General features: G+C 38.6%; 1 protein-coding gene across 19 annotated transcripts in view; it reads left to right on the top strand.

Annotated features, from left to right (window-relative positions):
- The window catches only part of TJP1 (tight junction protein 1), a 186,714-nt gene that overhangs the window by 154,376 nt on the left and 12,372 nt on the right, over positions 1-19,966 (top strand). For 13 of the 19 annotated variants that reach the window (XM_065076022.1, XM_065076023.1, XM_065076024.1 and 10 more), the window contains 15 exons: positions 7,035-7,171; positions 7,822-7,927; positions 8,753-8,903; positions 9,436-9,544; positions 10,200-10,419; positions 10,838-11,022; positions 11,160-11,255; positions 11,665-11,747; positions 12,785-12,995; positions 13,631-13,731; positions 14,860-15,213; positions 15,631-15,882; positions 16,607-17,503; positions 17,839-17,933; positions 18,443-18,667. In XM_065076022.1, coding sequence (XP_064932094.1) covers positions 7,035-7,171; positions 7,822-7,927; positions 8,753-8,903; positions 9,436-9,544; positions 10,200-10,419; positions 10,838-11,022; positions 11,160-11,255; positions 11,665-11,747; positions 12,785-12,995; positions 13,631-13,731; positions 14,860-15,213; positions 15,631-15,882; positions 16,607-17,503; positions 17,839-17,933; positions 18,443-18,667 — 3,222 coding nt within the window. The remainder of the gene's footprint in view (positions 1-7,034; positions 7,172-7,821; positions 7,928-8,752; positions 8,904-9,435; positions 9,545-10,199; positions 10,420-10,837; positions 11,023-11,159; positions 11,256-11,664; positions 11,748-12,784; positions 12,996-13,630; positions 13,732-14,859; positions 15,214-15,630; positions 15,883-16,606; positions 17,504-17,838; positions 17,934-18,442; positions 18,668-19,966) is intronic. The other 6 variants (XM_065076025.1, XM_065076027.1, XM_065076028.1 and 3 more) reach the window with 1 other exon arrangement.

Raw genomic sequence — 19,966 nt, forward strand, 5'->3', positions numbered from 1 at the left:
ATGTGACGTATAAGTTATAGGAGTGCTTGAATTTATGTGGCATGACAGGCGTGATGCAGAACTATGGTGGTAGTAGTAATATGTCATGCATTCTCTCAGAGATGCAGCTAATAATGATCTAAATTTTCTTAGACTTAAGGAGAAAATGAACCTTTAACTTCTGTGTTATCCCTTAAAAAAAAAAAAATCTTAGAGCATATTATATGAATGACAGTGTAAGTTCTGTAGTGATCTACGTTGTTTAAGCCTATTCAATTATATTTTGGTTGTAGAAAGCAGTTACTTACACGGATATTTGAGATGACTAGTAGCACAGTTCATATTGAATGTCCAGCCTGGGTAAACTTGTTGAAATCTTTAGGCATAGGCTTTTTATTTTCCTCACTAACTTACTGTAAAAGTTATCTAATGTTTCTGATCATATTTAATTCCTACAAAATAAGATGTATTGCACAGCAGCTTTAGCTTTTGGAATGTAGTTTTTAATATTTGAACTTGGTAGTGGGATGTTCATGATAATTCTGAAGTAGGTAAGTCTAATTTTATATGAATTTTGAATTTTTTCTTCTGCTGTGTGAAACTTCAGTCTTGAACAACAATAATCTGTCCTGTTTGACATATCCACAGTTGGAAATGGATGTTGTAATTTGTTGAAATAGAATTTCAGTGTTGGATTTTAGAGTCTACTAAATATTTGTAAGAGAAAAGTTTACCTTATGAGCGCTCATAGAAGATGGAGCAAAAGTTCGGCTTGATCTGTCACAAATTCCAAATTTGGAGGCTGTATCTGAAGATGTCTAGATGCTGTCAAAAATTCTGAAAAACAAATTGCAGCTGGCTGTTCCGTAAGACTAAGATATGCCTGATTTGTTATTAATAACTTTTTTTTGCCCAAGGGGAAAATGTGACTTATACCTTCAAGTATTTTAGAGTCTTTTAAGAGTTAATAAAACTGCAAGATGGATCTTACCTGCATGTGTACCTTGTTAGGGTTATGGATTACAGACATTTTTGCTTCTATTCCATGTATGCTGTTTGGAGAGGTCACAAGGTGTGACAATTTATTTTTAAGTAGGAACCCCATTATTATTAGGAACAGCTTTACAGTAGGGTACCAGGTGCCGGGATGCCCTGATTCTTCATTGGGTTTGAAGTGCACGCTTCATAGCACAGTAAAATAGCTGTGAGAACTCAGGCAGCTAGAGTGTAAGGAGAGCTAGCTCAGATTTTACCAGCCATCTTCACATTTCTAAGTTCTTTTTGCAGCATCATAGAATGGTTGAGGTTGGAAGGGACCTCAAAATGTCGCCTTGTCCAAACCCCTCACCCTGCTTGAGCAGGGCCACCTAGAGCCAGTTGACCCAGGCTGTCCAGTTGGCTTTTGAATAGCTCCAAGGATGGAGAGTCCACAGCCTCCCTGTGCCACCTGTGTCAGTGCTTGGTCACCCTCCCAGTAAAGAAGTGTTTTGCGGTGTTCAGAGGGAACCTCCTGTATTTCAGTTTGTGCCCTTTGCCTCTTGTTGTGCCAGTGGGCACCACTGGGAAGAGCCTGGCTCCATCTTCTTTCATAGAATCATTTCAGTTGGAAAAGACCCTTAAGATCATCAAGTCCGACCATAACCGTAGCACTGTACCATGTCCCTGAGAACCTCATCTATACGTCTTTTAAACGCTTTTGGGGATGGTGGCTACCACTTCCCTGGGCAGCCTGTTCCAATGCTTCACTACCTGTTCCATGAAGAAATGTTTCCTAATATCCAATCTAAACCTCCCCTGGTGCAACTTTGAGGCCATCTCCTCTCATCCTATGGCTTGCTAGTTGGCAGAAGAGACCAACACCCTCCATGCTACAACCTTCTTTGCATCCTCCCTTCTGGTAGTTTGTTTATATATGTTTATGCAAATTATATATAAAAAAATAAAAGATCCCTGTGAGCCTTTTCTTTTCTAGGCTAAACAGTCCCAGCTCTCTCAAGCCTTTCCTCACAGGAGAGATGCCTTCGCTATTTTTGTGGCACTTCACTGGACTCTCTCCAATACATCTATGTCTTTCTTGTGTTGAGGAGCCCAGAACTGGACACAGTCTTTCAGGAGTGGCCTCACTAGTGCTGACCAGAAGGGAAGGATCCCTCCTGGCCCAGCTGGCAATAGTTTGCCCGAGGCAGCCCATGAGACCACAGCAGTGTTCTTTGCTGCCAGGGCATGCTGCTGGCTGCTGTTCAACTTGGTGTCCACCAAGGGTCCCACGCCTTTTTATGCCAGGTTGCTTTCCAGCTGGGTAGCCTCCAGCACATACTTGTGCATGGGCTTGTTCCTCCCCAGGTGCAGGACTTTGTGCTTCTTGTTGCGCTGCATGAGGTTTCTGTCAAACCACTTCTTCAACCACAGTTTTAGCTGTGGCCTATTACTTTAGGGTTTCTACAACTATACACTTCTGTTTGTTCCAGAGTTTTGTCATGGCTTTGCTCTTAATAATTAGTAGAATCCCATTATTTAGAAAGCTGAAAGGTCAGCCATAATTTTTTCCATATTGTACTAGATGGATTTAATTCCTGCTTTCATAAACAGGAGCAAGCACAGTGGATGTAGAGAACCCTTTGGCTTTTTTATCCCTGTGGTGTCTGAGGAAAAATACAAGTGAGCTGTTACCTCGTTTTTACTTTCTCCATATTAAAATAAATAATCAGTTGGCCAACGCAAGGCATTCTTCAGCTGGGGAAGACCATAGCTCCATAGCCTTGATTTTGAAGGCAGTGTTGGAAGTTCAGGATCAGTTGGTGTTCTACAACATCTTCCTCATGTCTTGATGTGGCTGTCTAAGTATGTGTCATGAGGGGAATCACGTGCTGTTTATTGTTGAATGTTTAAGTTTGAAAATGGTGGGGTTTGGGGATGAGGTGGTTGATTGGTTGCGGGTGATTTTTGTATGTGTGGTGTTTGTTTTCAGTTGTGGTTTGTTTCCCTCCCCCTGGCTCTCTTTAGGAAGGAGTAAAAAAAGACCCAGCTTCCGGAGTTGGAGTTAAAGCATAATGGTAGTCAGCTATTAGGAATGTTCTACTGGACAGTTCTGAATGTCAATGAAACTGTAGATTTCCCTTCTTAGATATAGCCTTAAATTAGGAGACACCTAAAAAAAGTTGACTGAAGGTTCTGAGCTCTCTGTCAAGTTTAAAATTTATTGACACGCATTTCTAATGCAGTGCGAAAAGGGCACTTTAGAGGGAGCAAAGAAAAAAATCTATCACAACTGAAACTGTGGCGGACTTACCCTAGTGTTAGTGCTTTCCTGTCCTGTTAGAGCGGTTTAGGTAGATGGTCACTTCCTCCCTGTGGACTGCGCTGTCAGAAGAATTAAATCCTTCCTGAGAGGGAACTTTGAAGTTATCTCAACTCTGAATGCATCCGCTATATCTGCTTTATGAACAAGAGCTACCTTGGCGTGGATTGACTTCCTGTTGGACATGTCCCTCTCAAGATCAGAACATCTGGGCCCTGAGCCATGCAAAGAAAAACATGTTAAAAGGAACTTCTCTTTGTAGCGGTTATTTGTACAAGCTCAGTGCTGCTCTAAGATCTGCAATTCTAGTTGAAACTATTTCATTTTAAAAAATTGGCTGAAAAATATAGAGGAAAAAAAAAGCTTGAGAACAACAAGCTGAAGAAAAGGAGCAAAAAGTCCTAAAACTGAGCTTAAGGAGGATAAGAAAAATGTATTGAAGATAATGAGTCTTTATTTACACCCTGTTCTACCGAGTGTGTGTGTGTTAACATGGAGATAAATTCTAGGGGAATCCTCTTAGTTCTTTCATACAGCCGTAACTACAGCCTGATGCTTTTAGGTACACACTAGAGTACAGAAATCTGCTAACAGACTTGGCTTCAGTATTGCTTTGGGGTCTGTCACGGTCATTACTGTTGTCCATCTTTCAGTATTCCACAGTGGTGTGTGCACCACTGTGCCTGCGTTTTTCCTGGATCTAGAATTTCCATAATAATTGCAATTTGAGTGTTCTGTCAAGACGTTAAATAACACTTGTTTTCTTTAGGCCAGAAGTTCACAGATGTCTCCTGAAGAGTCTTTCTGAAACTCAGATTTTCATAACATCTTCTTCTTAATTTACTAATAAAGAGGACTCATTATACTTGTATATTATTTTTCACGTGTGGAGGATTGCAAATTATCCATAGTCAAGCTTGAAAAGAATGCAGAGAACAAATTTTATAAATCTGCAGGTATAAATAGATGCTCAGAGCCCTGGAGACCAGCTGATAGTGAATAAGGTACTAGGTGAAATATAAATATATCCTGGCTTTGAGGAGGAGCTCTCTGAGCAGACCATGTTTTAAAGGTTTTTAAAAGATGCAAATAATTTTAAAGATATGCAGAACTGTTTAGGTGGAGGAAAAAATCCATCCTAAAGATAGAATATTGTTAACATAAGGTAAGTTTGTATAATCTGTTAAGAGCTGTACTTGAAAACTAGAATGAGCAAGAGGTCACTGCACCCCTAGTTGGAGAGTACTTGGGGTGACTATCATATATTGTTTCCTGTCTGGTCTTATTGCTGGCAGTAACAAGTTGTTGAGCTAGATAAGCTTTTGGTGTGACCCGTCCCAGAAAGTGCAGGCAGGCCCACCGAGGGCCATCTCTGGGTTTGACCAGTTTAAAGAACCCCCCTTGGGAGCTCTGTCTCCTACTCTGCCTTTCTCACCTGGGTACTGGAACAGCAAAAAGGTCTTCTGATGTGTTTACTGCTTCAGCCTCAGCAGGAAGAATGTAAGAGCTTGAAGAAGTCCCTTAGAGATCATCATTTGTGGAAGGATGAGGTTGACAACTTACTGCAGTTGTCAATTTATGTGTAACGTGAGGGATTTCTTGTTCTATCCAGTTTCAAAACAAGGTGGACAATTTGAATATAGGACAAAAATCAACCCTATTTGTAATGTACTTAGGAAGATGCCTCTAGTCGTCTTATGCTAAATAGTTGAGATGTGCTAAAAATACATTTGGAAAGAGCCTGCAGCTTCATATTCTTTGAAAAACTTTTTCTGTGCAAACAAACGTTCTGTGTGTTGCAGACAATCTTTTTTTGTTCTGAAGCAATAGCCAGAGTTGATGGCACTGGTGTGTAGCTGACTCTGCATTTTGTGGCCTAAGGTTATTTAAAAATGCTTCCGCTAGGCATAGTTTAAAAAAAGGGAGGAGGGGAAGTGAGGTAAAGGGGGCCCTGACACAGCACAGATGTTAAACAATAGTGTCGCGGTGCACACACCGAACAACACTTTTTTCTCTTGGGAAGTGCAGCTGTTGGTTTTTAACAAGCTTCCATCACCTCGAACCAGTGGCAGCATCAAGTTGTTTCCTGTATAATCTTGTAATGTGAAATATTCATGGCTTACTGGACAACTCAAGCAAAACTAAGAAAAATTCTGCTCTCCTGCTGTTCCGATTTTCCCCTTTTGTTCTATCACAGTTGTGTTTTTATCGGCTTTTTACCATTTCAACTTCGTTTTGAGTAGAACTGACCTTTTGCCGGCGTTTTGTTTAGCAGGGTGGATTTGCTTGGAAACAGGTAGAGCAGGCTCATGGGAAAATTTACTGTAATATTTCATTAACTAGTACTCATTACCTAAAAATCTTTGGACAGGGAGGTGAATTAGTTGCAGCTTACACTGCTACGGGACTTATTTTGTTTGTGAGACACTTAGTATGCATTTAAACAGCTGAATAGATATCTGTTTTTAATGAGCCAGGACTATCCTCAAGAGAACGAGGAATCCAGTCACTTCAGTCTAGTGCTGGAAGTAAAATATGTAAGCTTTTAGCTTGTGCACTTAGTTTTATGTACAAATCAAAATATGATGGAAATCTGAAAGGGGAATAACAAAGTTTTTATTGGTGAAGTTTGGCAACAAAATGGAAGGAAAAAATACTTACTTTTAATTTTACTAGATGTAATGCTTTTAGTGTTATTTTAATCGACTCTAGAAGCCCCCCAAAAGGGGATTATCTGAATAAAAAAGGTACAAATAAGGGTTTTTTAAAAAAAAAAAAAAAAAAAAAAATCAGGGTGCTGTACTTAATTGTAGCAATGATATGTAACAAGATGGTTTTTTGTAATGCAAGGCTCCCTGTGTCTTTCCAGATTGCTGTGATGATTGCAGTAGTTTTCTGTATTCTTCTTAACAGCCTTTAAAGCTGGCAGAAGGAAGTACTGAAAAAAACCCTTGTATGTCTTGACTGAATAGCTCAGCCTTGTTTCTGATGTTTCAGACTTCACCTTGCTTTAGGAAAGCACATTCTGCTTGTATTTAGATGTTTAGTATTTCTTTTATTCTTTCTGATGCATCTTGGATGAGTAGATTTGCTGGGCTCTCTTTTCCTGTGTTATTCACCTCTTCAAGTGTCAGTTTTGATTAAAATAGCCTTTACTCTGTATAATGGATACATTGGTACTCATTATTGCCTAGTAGCACCATCTAGCTGTTGGTAGTGAAAAATTTCTCCTCCCCCCCCCCCGCCCCTGCCCCGTACAGACCTCTCCTTAGTGAGAGGAGGTGGACTGGTGCCCACTCACCAAGCTGCTGTTACCTTTGAGGAAGTACCTTTTTTCCATCCCTGGCAATTAAATCTGATATTATATAAAAACATGTGATTTGTTTGTGTCTGTCCTCTCTCAAATACTTTTTATATCCTTGCTTATTTGTCTGGTCCCAGGAACAGAATAGATATCTCGAGCAGCATACGAGCTTGTTGGGTTTTTTTTAGAATGTACATGCTCTGCAACATGTCCCTTTTCTTTCTAAACAGCCGTATCTAGAAGTCTTTTATTACATTAAGATAGGGACAAAATGGTCAGATTTAGACTATCCCATTATTAACAATTCTCACCATTTCTAAGAACAAAACCTTCTTAAATAGTGATTTCTTACCCACCTAACCTGAACTTCCTGAATGGACATATGTAGTTTTCATAGACCAAAGTCACAGAAACAATTCTACATGCAGAATGGAATCTTTTTTTCTAATACAGTCATCGAAGCAGAGAAGAGGAGAGAATAACTAAACCAGGGGCTATCTCTACACCTGTAAAGAATGCAGATGATAATTCTAAAACTATGGAAGAGGTCACAGTTGAAAGAACTGAAAAACAAACTCCACCACTCCCAGGTAAAAACAATAAAATCTATTGATTATGCATGTTGTTGAAAATGGGTGACCAGTAAAGACTTTAGGCCATTGCATATTATGGAATGATTTCTAAAGTCTTAATACCATCTAAGTCCTAACTATTTTTGTTTCTGAATACAAACAGTCTTTAACTGTAACCCCATTTATATCTTAAAGTTTCAGTCCCGAAAACCTAAGCCGTGGGGGTCTTCAGTGTTTACAGCTGTATTTATAGATGATGGTCAGTTTTGTCCTGATTCTCAAGCAAGGTTAACATCAGGCATTTATCTTCTGAGTCAAGCAGTAGATTTGTTCTTATGGGTTACTGTAGCAGACTGTATTTAAAGAAGGATGTAGTTAAGCCTGTTTAGAACTACTGTTCCTAAGACACAACTCAAAACACGATGAAATTATTTGTTACTATAGCACTTACTAACTACAGTCATGGAGCAAGAAGGCATTTTGATAAGTGCAGTACAACTAATGAGACCAGAATAAAATTTTATTCCTTCTTTCCAAAAGAGAAGGATAAGCTTAATGGCAACAGAGAAAAGCCAGTTGGTGTGTAAAAAAAGCAAAACAAACCAAAAAATCTTTCTCATATTTAAATGACTTAAATGCACATTTGAAGTCTTTTGATATCTTCATAGAACCAAAGCCAGTGTATGCACAAGGAGGTCAGCCAGATGTGGATTTACCTGTCAGTCCATCTGATGGTCCTTTACCCAATTCAACCCACGAAGATGGAATGCTTCGGTAATGTAATTTTAAACTTTATTTGTATCAGCCTGGTCCCTGAACAAACAGTTTCTATCCAAGATGATGAATAACATGTATAAATGGTCTGATGTAAAGTGATGCTTCTATTCAGAAATATTAGGATAGAGGCTTTAGGTTTATTCCTGAGTCTTGTTAGCACTTACATTGTGTAATACACTATTTTAGAGTCTATTAATTTTCTGTGGAAATGAGCGGTTACAATGATAAACAGGTGAGAAGAAATTGCAGTGTTTCTCTCTCCCTGGGCATCCCCACCCCTCCTGCCACATCCCCCTCTCCTCCAGAGAGAGCAAAGACACTGTAGGATGTTCTTTCCATAAGAACTGGAGAGCAATGAATAAAGGTCACTGCAGGAATGTATGAAGTTATGACATGAAAATGAGTCTGCTTCAATTAGAATCTCCTTTATGGACATCAGTGCACATGAGAATAGATTATAGTGTGTTTTCATCTCAAATTCATCTTAATCTCTTTAGAGCCAAACTAGATCTATATGCCAGCACAGTTCTTAAAAATGAGGAATGTTTTTGGAAGAGAGTGTTGAAGTGCCTCGCCTAAATCACTGAAAGAGCATAAGACAAACAAACCCCACTAAACAAGTAAATAGAGGTGGATTTTTTGAAGTGCTGCAAATGAGCGTGTGGTTGTGCTGCAGTTAAAAAGCAGTTAATGGTACACAAAGCATCATATCCTCTAATTGAAATGAAAGGCAAATTAATTCTTTGCATGTGTTCAGCCTCAGATGTACCAGGATGTTTTATGCTATTATATCTCTAAGTGTAAGATTTTCTAAATCTCTAGGCCAAGCATGAAACTGGTCAAATTCAGAAAAGGAGATAGCGTGGGCTTGCGACTAGCAGGTGGGAATGATGTTGGCATATTTGTAGCTGGTGTTCTGGAAGACAGCCCTGCAGCGAAAGAAGGATTAGAGGAAGGGGACCAGATTCTCAGGGTACGTCAAAACCAGTAACAGTACAAATGTTTCGTTGTACCAAAGTAGGTTTTCTTTCTGCATTAGTGACTGTATCGCCTTTGTAGTTCATGCAGGTTTTCTTCCTGTATGTACTTGTTAGATGACTTAATAGCAGCGAAATCTCCTGTTATTGTACTGTTGCTGGGTAGGTTACTAAGTTTTACATCCTATTTCTTAGACTAATTCAGTTGATAAAGTTTGGGTTTTTTAACTGTTGGGTCACTAAATTGTCAGAGGGCTCTGTATGTTACTGATGTCTATAGGTGCTCCATAATACTAATCTGAAGAATATCAAAAGAACAGCTACCTATTATTCTGCAAGCTGTGTTTTATCAAGAAAAAAAGTGGGGCTATTTATAGGTACAGGAGACATCCTGAAATACGTACACTTGATGTGTGTGAATGAAAGCAATAAAATACATAGCAAGTTAATTTAGATTTCCTATTGTACAGTTAAGTCTCTGTTACAATGTCATATGCTAAATGAAACCAATTATTTCATTGATAACAGGTAAATAATGTAGACTTCACAAATATCATCAGAGAAGAAGCTGTCCTTTTTTTACTTGATCTTCCTAAAGGTGAAGAAGTAACCATTTTGGCACAGAAGAAAAAAGATGGTAAATATTTGTATACTGGGAGCAATGTAGTAGACTGCTTGGAACAACAAGTGTAGTGAATGGTGACTAACTTCTGGCTTATGGGAAATTGGCACCTTATGAAGACTGTTAATTTCTTTAGTTCGTTTGTAGTAGTAACCTATCCCAGAGCCAAGAGATTGATATTGTAACAGTACCCACATGAACAAACAAAACAACCTCCAGAAAACCCAGACAAAACAAAACACCAAAAAACAACCAAACAAAAAAAATCGACACCACCCACACACACAAACACCCCTAGTCTCCAACAAAGGTGTTGGAATTAAGCCTTGGGGGGGAACAGGGGAGTCTGTTGTAGTCATGCTGTGGAAAATGAGTGATTACAAACTTCTTTCCCAGTAAGACTGATTCCTTCCAAGGGAATTGAAATTATTAAGCTTGCACTAGAACCAGATTTTTTTACCATGAAAGTTGAATTTATGTTGATAGCTTGATATTAATAGTTATGCTGCTTAAAATATGCAGCTCTGAAACATAAAGGCTTCTTGAAGTAATATTGTACATTTGAAACAAGGATAAGTATGGTGAGGCTCTACTTTGAGTAATACTTGTGAGCATTAGGACATGACCTGAACTTAGGTAACATTTCATATCTTGGGGGTTCTTTTTTCAGTTTATCGTCGCATTGTTGAGTCTGATGTAGGGGACTCTTTCTATATCAGAACTCATTTTGAATATGAAAAGGAATCTCCTTACGGACTAAGTTTCAACAAAGGTGAAGTGTTCCGGGTGGTGGACACTCTGTACAATGGCAAACTGGGTTCTTGGCTGGCGATTCGAATTGGCAAGAATCATAAGGAAGTTGAAAGAGGTATCATACCTAACAAAAACAGGTACGATGTTAATATACTTAAATTGCTGTTTGGAAACTAACATTTCAAATTCTGTATCTGTATAATGAATGGTTGGGCTGTGTGCAGGAATCTAGTTTGTAGAACTGGCTCAGTCAGAAAAAGTGACAAAGTGTTAAAACAAGTTGAAGTGAAATATCTGTTTTATAGATTTGCTTTTGGCTCTTGTACAGTCCAGAAAACTTTCAAAACCTTCTTTTCCATGCAAGACACAAGGCTATGAAAGCTTTAGAAATGTGATATCAGCCTCAGTAGTTCAATCTTGTTGTTTCTAATATAGAAACAGCAAAAGCTTGATTCAGCAGGTAGTAGCGCTTTTTGGAAGTATAAGCTTGCTAGTCAAGCATTACTTCAGAAGCTGACTTCCCTTATAACTGGTTGGGGTTTGTTGTCATCTTAGAGCTGAGCAACTAGCTAGCGTACAGTACACGCTTCCAAAGACAGCAGGAGGAGATCGAGCGGATTTTTGGAGATTCCGAGGCTTGCGTAGCTCAAAAAGAAATCTCCGGAAAAGCAGAGAAGATCTTTCTGCCCAACCTGTTCAGACAAAGTTTCCTGCCTACGAAAGAGTTGTTCTTCGGGAAGGTACGGCTTTATTCTTGCTACTGCAGCTCAACAGGTTTATGCGGTTTGCTTTGTATTAGCCTGCGCATTTAACAGTATCTTGCATTTGTTTTAAGCAGTCAATGTGTTCTGACTATTTTTTTTTCCTTCAATTCTAGCTGGGTTTCTCAGACCTGTAACCATTTTTGGTCCAATTGCTGATGTTGCACGGGAGAAACTTGCTAGAGAAGAACCAGATATCTTTCAAATTGCAAGTAAGTGTGAGATCAGGTTTTTCTGTAATCACAAAATAGGCAACTTTCTTTTGCTTAATTGTTTCTGCATTATTACTTTAGCTGTTAACATGTTTAACAGGATGTTGACAATGGAACAGACTAAGTGTAAGCTCTCTGAAGGTGAAACTACTAGTAGTTCTATTATTGCATTCTCAAAGCCCGTTTTAATTCAGTACTTTTTATCCTTTTTCTAAGTGCTTTTGTAAAGATGTAGTGATTTTTATGACCAAATTGGTGGGTAGGTTTTCATGTGTTATTTTTAAGCAGGAGGAGTGTCTTCAATCTGAATTGACAATTTGAGCTATGAAAAGGTTTGTTTTATCTTAATGAGGGAATGTAGAATATGTTATAAACTTACCACAGATTTTTACTGTATTCTCTTTACCAGAAAGTGAACCAAGAGACGCTGGTACTGACCAACGTAGTTCTGGCATAATTCGTCTTCACACTATAAAACAGATAATTGATAGAGTAAGTCTTTCCTTGTTGCTTTACTTTTAAATCAGGAGGATTGAAACTGGTATTAGTCAAGTAAAGTATTGGGTGTTTTCAATTTAGAATAATAACTGTGTTTGTTATAAAAATAACTTTCTCATCTTTCTACTTATTGGTTAATTCAAAAACAAACAAACAAAACCACACTCCTTTCCTTTCTTGCGTTAATAACTGCAGCCTAGAAGCAGTTCTAGGCTTTGTTCCAGGGAGTGTTGTCCTCTCTCCATTAAGGCTGTTTTAAGCTGTTTCCTCTTTCACTTAAAGCCATGGTGTGGCATTACAGCTAGAAATTGTTGCTTTATTTATGGGGCTGTTAGTCTTCCCCCACTCCAATTTACAAATTAATAACTTGACATTTTTTGGTGCGGGAACTAGGGGAAAGGGTACATCAGTCTCACTTCTGTAATATCCTTAAAACTTCTGACATTAGTTTGTGATACAAGATTATATTCCTCACCTTTTTATTTCCTCATGTGAAAACAAACTGCAAGCCTTTCTGATGCAGGGGGGGAAAGCTATTCTAGCAGCAAAGCCAGGAGTCTGCGTGCTCTGTACTTGAGATCAATACTGTACTGGATGAAAGATGGCCAAGTTGTTGCATTCGGTGTGGATTTGTTTTGTTTTGTTGGGTTTTTTTTTAACAAAATGGACGTGTGTAATGAGACTAGGTCTTGTGTTTCAGTCTTTATCCCTATTAGCAGAATACAAGTAGGAAACAGCTTATTTTTAATCTAATGTCTGCTTACTTTGAGGAGATTTTGTTTAAACAGGAAGTTAAATATTAAAAAGTTCATAATATGCAGTCGGTCCTACAGTTCAAAGTATATATGCCTTTGTAGCCTGGTATTGGAATCAGTTTGGTTTCTAGTATTCAAATAGGAAAATAACTTAAATTCATATGTTGAAACAATGAACTCTGCAAAGGTAACACAAAATGAATTTGTGGAGGATGTTTTAAAAATCCAGTGTGTAAGCAACTCACTTTCTTGCCTCTCTCCTTTTTATCACAACAGGACAAACATGCTTTATTAGATGTGACTCCTAATGCAGTGGACCGTCTGAATTATGCCCAGTGGTATCCTATTGTAGTGTTCCTAAATCCTGATTCTAAGCAAGGTGTAAAGACTATGAGAATGAGGTTGTGCCCAGAATCACGAAAAAGTGCCAGAAAGCTGTATGAAAGAGCTCACAAGCTACGCAAAAATAATCACCATCTATTCACAAGTAAGTAATAAGAAATATTAATCCAATATATCTGATGGAGGGAGAGGTGGGATGAGAGTTACCTCTTCCTCCAGACTTTTCTGCACATGGACCAAGCCAAGCAGTTGTTGACTTGTTCAAGCTCCCCTGTTCAATAACTGTTCATTGATACGTGTGTCCTTTGCACATGACTGCTCAAACAAAAAGTGGTCTGGACATCAAAATGGCATTTCTAATGGATCTGGTGACTTTGAAGGATCATCAGCCAAAATCAAATGTGAATAAATGGAAAGGTGGTGTAATTCTTTTTTTTTTTTTTTTTTTTTTTTTTTTTTTTTTTTTTTTTTTTTTTTTTTTAGTCTGGCTAAACTGAAAACTGAAGCCTCACTTTGAGCTGCTGTTAGCGTAGTATTTTGTATGGGATAAAGTGTCCCAAACCACATCAGGCCTTGCTTTGACTACTAATTATTTACTTTGTATGGGATAAAGTGTCCCAAACCACATCAGGCCTTGCTTTGACTACTAATTATTTACATTACTGTGTAAATATCAATAGTTTTAGCCTAGCAGTTTATATTGCTTTTGTTACTAGTCGTACAGAGCCTTCTTATGGTTCTGCAGAAATCATAAGTCGAACTAACCTGCTGTACTTCTAGCTACCATTAACTTGAATTCAATGAATGAAGGATGGTATGGAGCTCTGAAGGAAGCAATTCAGCAACAACAGAACCAACTAGTGTGGGTTTCTGAAGGAAAGGTAAGAAAAAACATGCTTTTATTAGGGTTATTTTTGTTCTTTCCTTCTTGTTGGTATTACAGATGTGAACAGATACTTGTGGAACTAAGTTTGTTTTCCCTTTTCCCTCATTTTAACCATCATTTGAAGATCTAAAGCACTGATGCCTCATGGCTTTGAACTGCCCAAAACTGGTTTGTCACTACAGTAATGTAGTTATTCTGTTAACGAGGGCTGTGCTGTTGTCCTTGTGCATGTAGCAGTGTAGTAAGTGAGAGCAGTTGCCCATTGCCACTGTTAACTGAAGGATATATTATTGCTTTGAAGACTTTGTGGGGATTGGATGCTTTTTCTTCAAACAACTTCTGGATGTTCAGCTTCACTGGTACTAGGGACTTGGATTGCCTGAAGATTATTTTTTTGTTACTATGAAAAGAAAGTGGCATGTCCATGCTCTTCCTAAGCTTTCTAAAAACTGTGTTTTCTCAGTTGTGAAAACGCAGATATAAAACCACAAGATAGTATTCCATGTTCCTCTCTAAAGCTCCACTTAGATTCTTAAGCTACATGTTATGCTATGCACATTAGATCCATCCTCTTGAAGAACTAATAACTAAATGAAGTGCCAGCAAAAGTAAGCAATGAATCAGCTGTTGCTACATGTTTCTTAATATTTGGATCATCTGCTTTTTGTAGCTTGTGCTGCTTGCACCTCCTTATATCTATCTTCAAGTTGGTGATTCCAGTATCATAACATCACTTTGAAGTGCACTGATTTCTGTGGACACTGGGCATCACCCCCTCCCTTACACTGACAGGCATCTGACCCCATACTAAAATGACTGAAAGAGCTAGACTGCAGAAAAGGCTTTTAGGTGTAAGCTTGACATTTTCAATGATGGAAACCTGATTTCTTCTTCCCTGTGACGTTCAGAATTGTTGAATTCTCATACTGTTGCTGTGCCGCTGGGTTTGGAATATAACTTTTTAAACTACCAGACTTTATGTTGTGGTTCAGAACAAGGTAGATGTGCTCCATTTGTTCAGTTTTGAATCATTCACCAAAAAATTTCCTGGCTTCACATTGCAAAAGAGCTTTCTTTGGGAAGTTTTTTCAATAAACACGTACTCTAATTTTGTTTGACACAGGCAGATGGTGCTACAAGTGATGACCTTGATTTACATGATGACCGCCTTTCTTACCTCTCGGCTCCTGGGAGTGAGTATTCTATGTACAGCACAGACAGTAGGCACACGTCTGATTATGAAGACACAGATACGGAAGGGGGTGCTTATACTGATCAAGAACTGGATGAAACGCTGAATGATGAGGTTGGGACTCCTCCTGAATCTGCTATTACACGTTCTTCTGAACCTGTTAGAGAGGATTCTTCTGGAATGCATCATGAAACTCAGACTTATCCTACTTATGCATCTCAAGCTCAGCCGCAGCCAAATCTCAGAATAGATTCTTCAGGATTTAAAGCAACTACTACTCAGCCGGTAAGAAAGTAATTTTATGCACTGACCACTATACATGTACTTCAGGTTGCAAGTTCCTTGAACAAGAGATCTGTATTTATAGTCTGCTTACCAGTATTGTGAGTGTGTACAAGAATCTGTCAACAGCAACAGTAATATGTTATAAGCACGTGGAGAGTCAGCTTGCTCTACCTGTTGTAGTGACTCATTCTGACAGGAGGGGGATTGAAGTACCATTCTGCTTTGATTAAGTGTTTTGCTTGTTTAATCTTGAACATAATGAGTTTCTGGAAGTGATAGTGCATGATACTTTCAGTACATTTCATTCTACATCTAGCTGCATTGGTCGAAACATCATTTAAATTATTTTAATATAAATCAAAAAGTCATACAGCAATTCAATAGCGGTATATTTAAAATATTTTAAACACTTCACAGAAAGCAGAAGCCTCACCTGCAGTCCCTTACCTTTCCCCGTCGCCTGAATCACACCCTGCAACCTCATCAACCTCTGCAGTAAATGCTAATGTAAACCTAACTAATGTCAGACTGGAGGAGCCTACTGCTGCTCCTTACAACTCTTACCAACCACAAGCGGGCCCCTTAAGAACAACAAGTGCTGAGGGAGCTCATATAGTCCTAAGAGATCAAGAGCCATCATCCTTATCGCCGCATGTAGATCCAGCAAAGGTACCTGTGCCACCTTGTTGCGCTGATTTCCTGTTCTCCATCAAGCTAGCGCATGATCTTTTTGTTTTGCCCTTATTTCGAGATTTTCTTCTAATTTTTTTCCTATGAGAGATCATGCAGGTTACAAAAAAAAAAAAAAAAAACAGTGCATCTGAATTGCTAAGCATTGTTTTGTGTGCATGGCTTCAAACTATATACTTTTCACTTCTCAGAAAGATGACTTTTAAAAAAAGGCTGCATTCTGTATTTTGTTTTTACTTTACATGCGACTTGGTTTAGCTTGTCAGTGTTCTGCCATTTGTTAATGAGGCCTTGAGAAAAATCTGTTCTTTCCTTAAAATTACGCTAGATCTTTGTACACTTCAAATTATGTCAAATCCTTGATCATGAGGATGAATCCAGTTAAAGTACTTGCACTCTTTCCACCCCCTGCAAAAAAGTATGTATATTGCTCCTCCCACCCCAAAACCAAACTCCTAAGATGAGAGACTGTTACCTTTGTCTTTCCCTTTTAATCTACTTGGAGGTTTTGCTTAAAAGTAGGACTAGAAGTAATCTCTTGAATCACCAAGTTCAGCTTCCTGTGATTGCAAACAACCGCATCAAATTACTCTGCTTTTAAACAAAGTTAAAACCAATATTTAAAATGTTCAAAATATTACATTTTAAATGCAGCTGCAGTTACCCTTAGTTTTAACTGAAAATACGACGCTCTCTTTAACAGGTATACCGAAAGGATCCATATATTAGTGAAGAAGCATCCAGACAAAGCTACATCTTAAAACAGCCAGCAATTAATCACCCAGTACAGAGACAGGAAAGAGACCCGAATCTGATCTATGAATCCCAGGCTCAGTATGCAGAAAAACAACCGAGTAGGGACTATGAACAGTCTACATATAGATATGATTCTACAAACTATGTTGACCAATTTTCTCGTGGTTATGACCCTCGCCTACATTATGATGACCGTGTGCCTCCCTATGAGGAGCACTGGGCTTATTATGATGAAAAACAGCCCTACAACCAAACACGAACAGGTTATGAAAACCAGCCTCCTAGGGATCTTGATTCCAGACAAAATATAGAAGAGAGCACAGAACGCAGCTATTACCCAGCACAACCTCGTTTTGAGGAACCCCCTCCAATGAGCTATGATGGTAGACCTCGCTATGAGCATGCACCCAAGAACTTCAGCTTACCACAAGTGCGATATGAAGATCAACATGCTGTTGGGTATGACACACATGGTAGGTACAAACAAGAAGCTCAGCCATACCAGTCAGCCATATCTCGATCTCCTGAACCGAAGCCGTACTTTGATCCGCATATAAGGGGCTATGAACAAGGTCCTCCTCAAGCTTATAATGCTAAAGCTGGACAATATGAGCCTCATGGCACTTCAGGTGTTGCTCTTCCTCCTCCCCCTTCATCACAAACCAAACCGGAAGTTTTGCCTTCTAACAGTAAACCACTGCCTACACCACCATCTCTAGCAGAGGAAGAAGAAGATCCAGCCATGAAGCCACAGTCTGTGCGAAGCAGGGTTAAGATATTTGAAAGAAGAAGATCACCATCTTTGGAAAAAATGAAGGACCCAAGTGATACATCAGCTGTCAAGGTAAGTTATTTAAGTGTTGTAATTCCTGCTTTTGCTAATGAGACTGCATTGCGAGAAGTAAAATATTGTCTTTGAGAGAAAGCTTTACTGCTTGTGGAATAGCCTCTTAGCAAGCTAACTGCAGTAAGTTTTGAAAGCAGAAGCTGAAAACTTTTATGAAAACACTGAAGGGAATCTTGCCATGCTGAAAACTCCTATAGTTCATCTTTCTCTAGCGTTTCATTCTGTTTTCCCTTTTGGGGGAGAGGGGGAGCAGTCTTAGTTTTCTTACTCATGAAGTGCTGTATCTTTCTAAATGTTACGTCTAAGAGAATCTGCTGTACTTTTCTTTACAGCCTCCAGAACTAGCACCTAAGCCTACACTCACAACTGTGAGTGGTCCAAAACCAACTTCTCAAAGCCAGTATGAACACGACAAAACAACTTACAGGTAAATGCACAACTGATTAATTAAATTTAGTTTTCAATATGAGATAAAATATTCAGAAAATGCATTTTAGGAGTTCATTTTGGAAACTGCCAAGTGGAGAGTCAGGGTGTGTCAGTGTGTTTTCTGTGTCAACAGCAAGGCTCGTCATGAAGTCAGTTCTCATGGACATGATTGCTGGGAAGTGGAAGAGAACAGTATGGGTTTTTTTCAGCGTTTTTTGGAAGAAACTTAGCCAGTATCTCCAATCTTTTTTTCTATGTTTGAGGTAATTAGAAAGTAAACCAAGAAAGGAAAGTTAAGGTTAAAAGGAAATAAGTGTTTTCTTTCTTTATGCTGTGTCACAGCTATCTTATTTCCATGAAATGTGGGTTAATAAGGCAAAGTGTGCAATTATGAGAATTATATTTTGGTTGCTTTATTGCCAGCTAGGTTATAAAATGCAATTTTAATTTGTGTATGTATGCTCGTTGAACCGTGCAAGGCAACTGTATATTATTATTTTTGGTTAGAGCCCCAGAACCACAGAGACCTCAAGCGAAGCCACCTGAAGATATTGTACGTTCAAACCATTATGATCCTGAAGAAGATGAAGAATATTATCGAAAGCAGCTCTCGTACTTTGATCGCAGGAGTTTTGAAAACAAGCCATCTGCCCAGGTTCCTGCCAGCCATCATTCTGAGCCCACTAAACAAATGCATTCGCAGAATCAGCTGAATTTCACCAGTTACACTAAGTAAGTTTGGGGGTTTTCTTTTTGTAATTTGAAAAAGGGGGGAGGCATGTAGGACTAAAACAAATTCTGCTTCTGTCAATGGATTTCCAGGGGCTCATGGTGTCTAATTGAAATTATTTTGTATTTCCAAAGTCAATTTCTCTCTTTAGGGTGTAGCTTTAGTTTGAAAACAGATAACTGCGTAACTTTTTATTTTGGTAAATGAAATTAACATTTTTTGTAGGTTTCAGGACCTTCACCATGCTACTGCTTTTGCTTACCACTTATCAACAAAACATAACAAAGTATTTTCTTTGTCTCACTAGTAGAGTGCTTAAACATCCTTCAAAGCAAAGGCTTTTGGTTTGTTCCAGTTCTACAAGCATTTATTTTGCAGGCAGGCTTGCATGCGTTAGTTGGGTTTGACATTAGGAAACTGAGCCTTTAGGGAATACTGCTGAGGCCAGAATTTAATATGTTGATGGAAACATCTGTTTCCTGTATTGTTCTGCTTCCTTGATTTGGAACATTTTGATACAGAAATTGTGTGAAAGCTCATACACAGATTTAGCTCAGGTAAAGAACTGGCTGTCTTGGAGGATACTTCGACAAACTTTGTGAATACTCTCCACAGTTACCTAAATTTCTAAAATTTGTTTTAATTCAAACTGTAGCATGTTTGTAGCTGCTACTGTGACAAGCTATCTTGACTTGCTATATGTAGGCTGAAAATTATGTGGTTTTGAAGGCTTTGGTTACATTTCTGCTTGAAATCTGGACTGTTCAGCTCAAACTGAAAATATGGCAACCTTAACATAAATGAGATATTTAGTGAAATAATAAACTAGCTTGCCGAAGTTTGACAGTGTTAAGTGTACATGCAAGCTATCTTTCATGTACTTGATCCACTGTTCCTGTGCTTCTCTTAAGGGATTTGAGCTGGGACTTGAGAATCCTGTTCTCATTAGTACAGTGTTGTGTATCATCTCCAGTGCCTTTCTCTGTGAACTGAGGATACTGGAATCTTTCCAAAAGCTTGGTAGATTTTAAAGTATTCACTCTTTATTTTTTATTTTTCTTTTCCCCCATAATCAACAAATCTACATGTGGTAACTGTTTCTTATTTTACTTTTTTTGTATGCTATGGAAGACGTGCATAATCTGTTACCACTTCTGATTCTCTGTCAGGGATGTTTGTCCTTCCTTTACGCTTGCCCTGTGTCTTCTGATGGAAAGATGGCAGCATCTCTGTCCTGCCCTCTGGGTATCATACAAGAAGACCAAAAAAACCAAATGGTCTTTGCAGGCCTCATAATGCAT

This window comes from Columba livia, chromosome 11, assembly GCF_036013475.1.
Source record: "Columba livia isolate bColLiv1 breed racing homer chromosome 11, bColLiv1.pat.W.v2, whole genome shotgun sequence".
Classification (NCBI taxonomy): Eukaryota; Metazoa; Chordata; class Aves; order Columbiformes; family Columbidae; genus Columba; species Columba livia.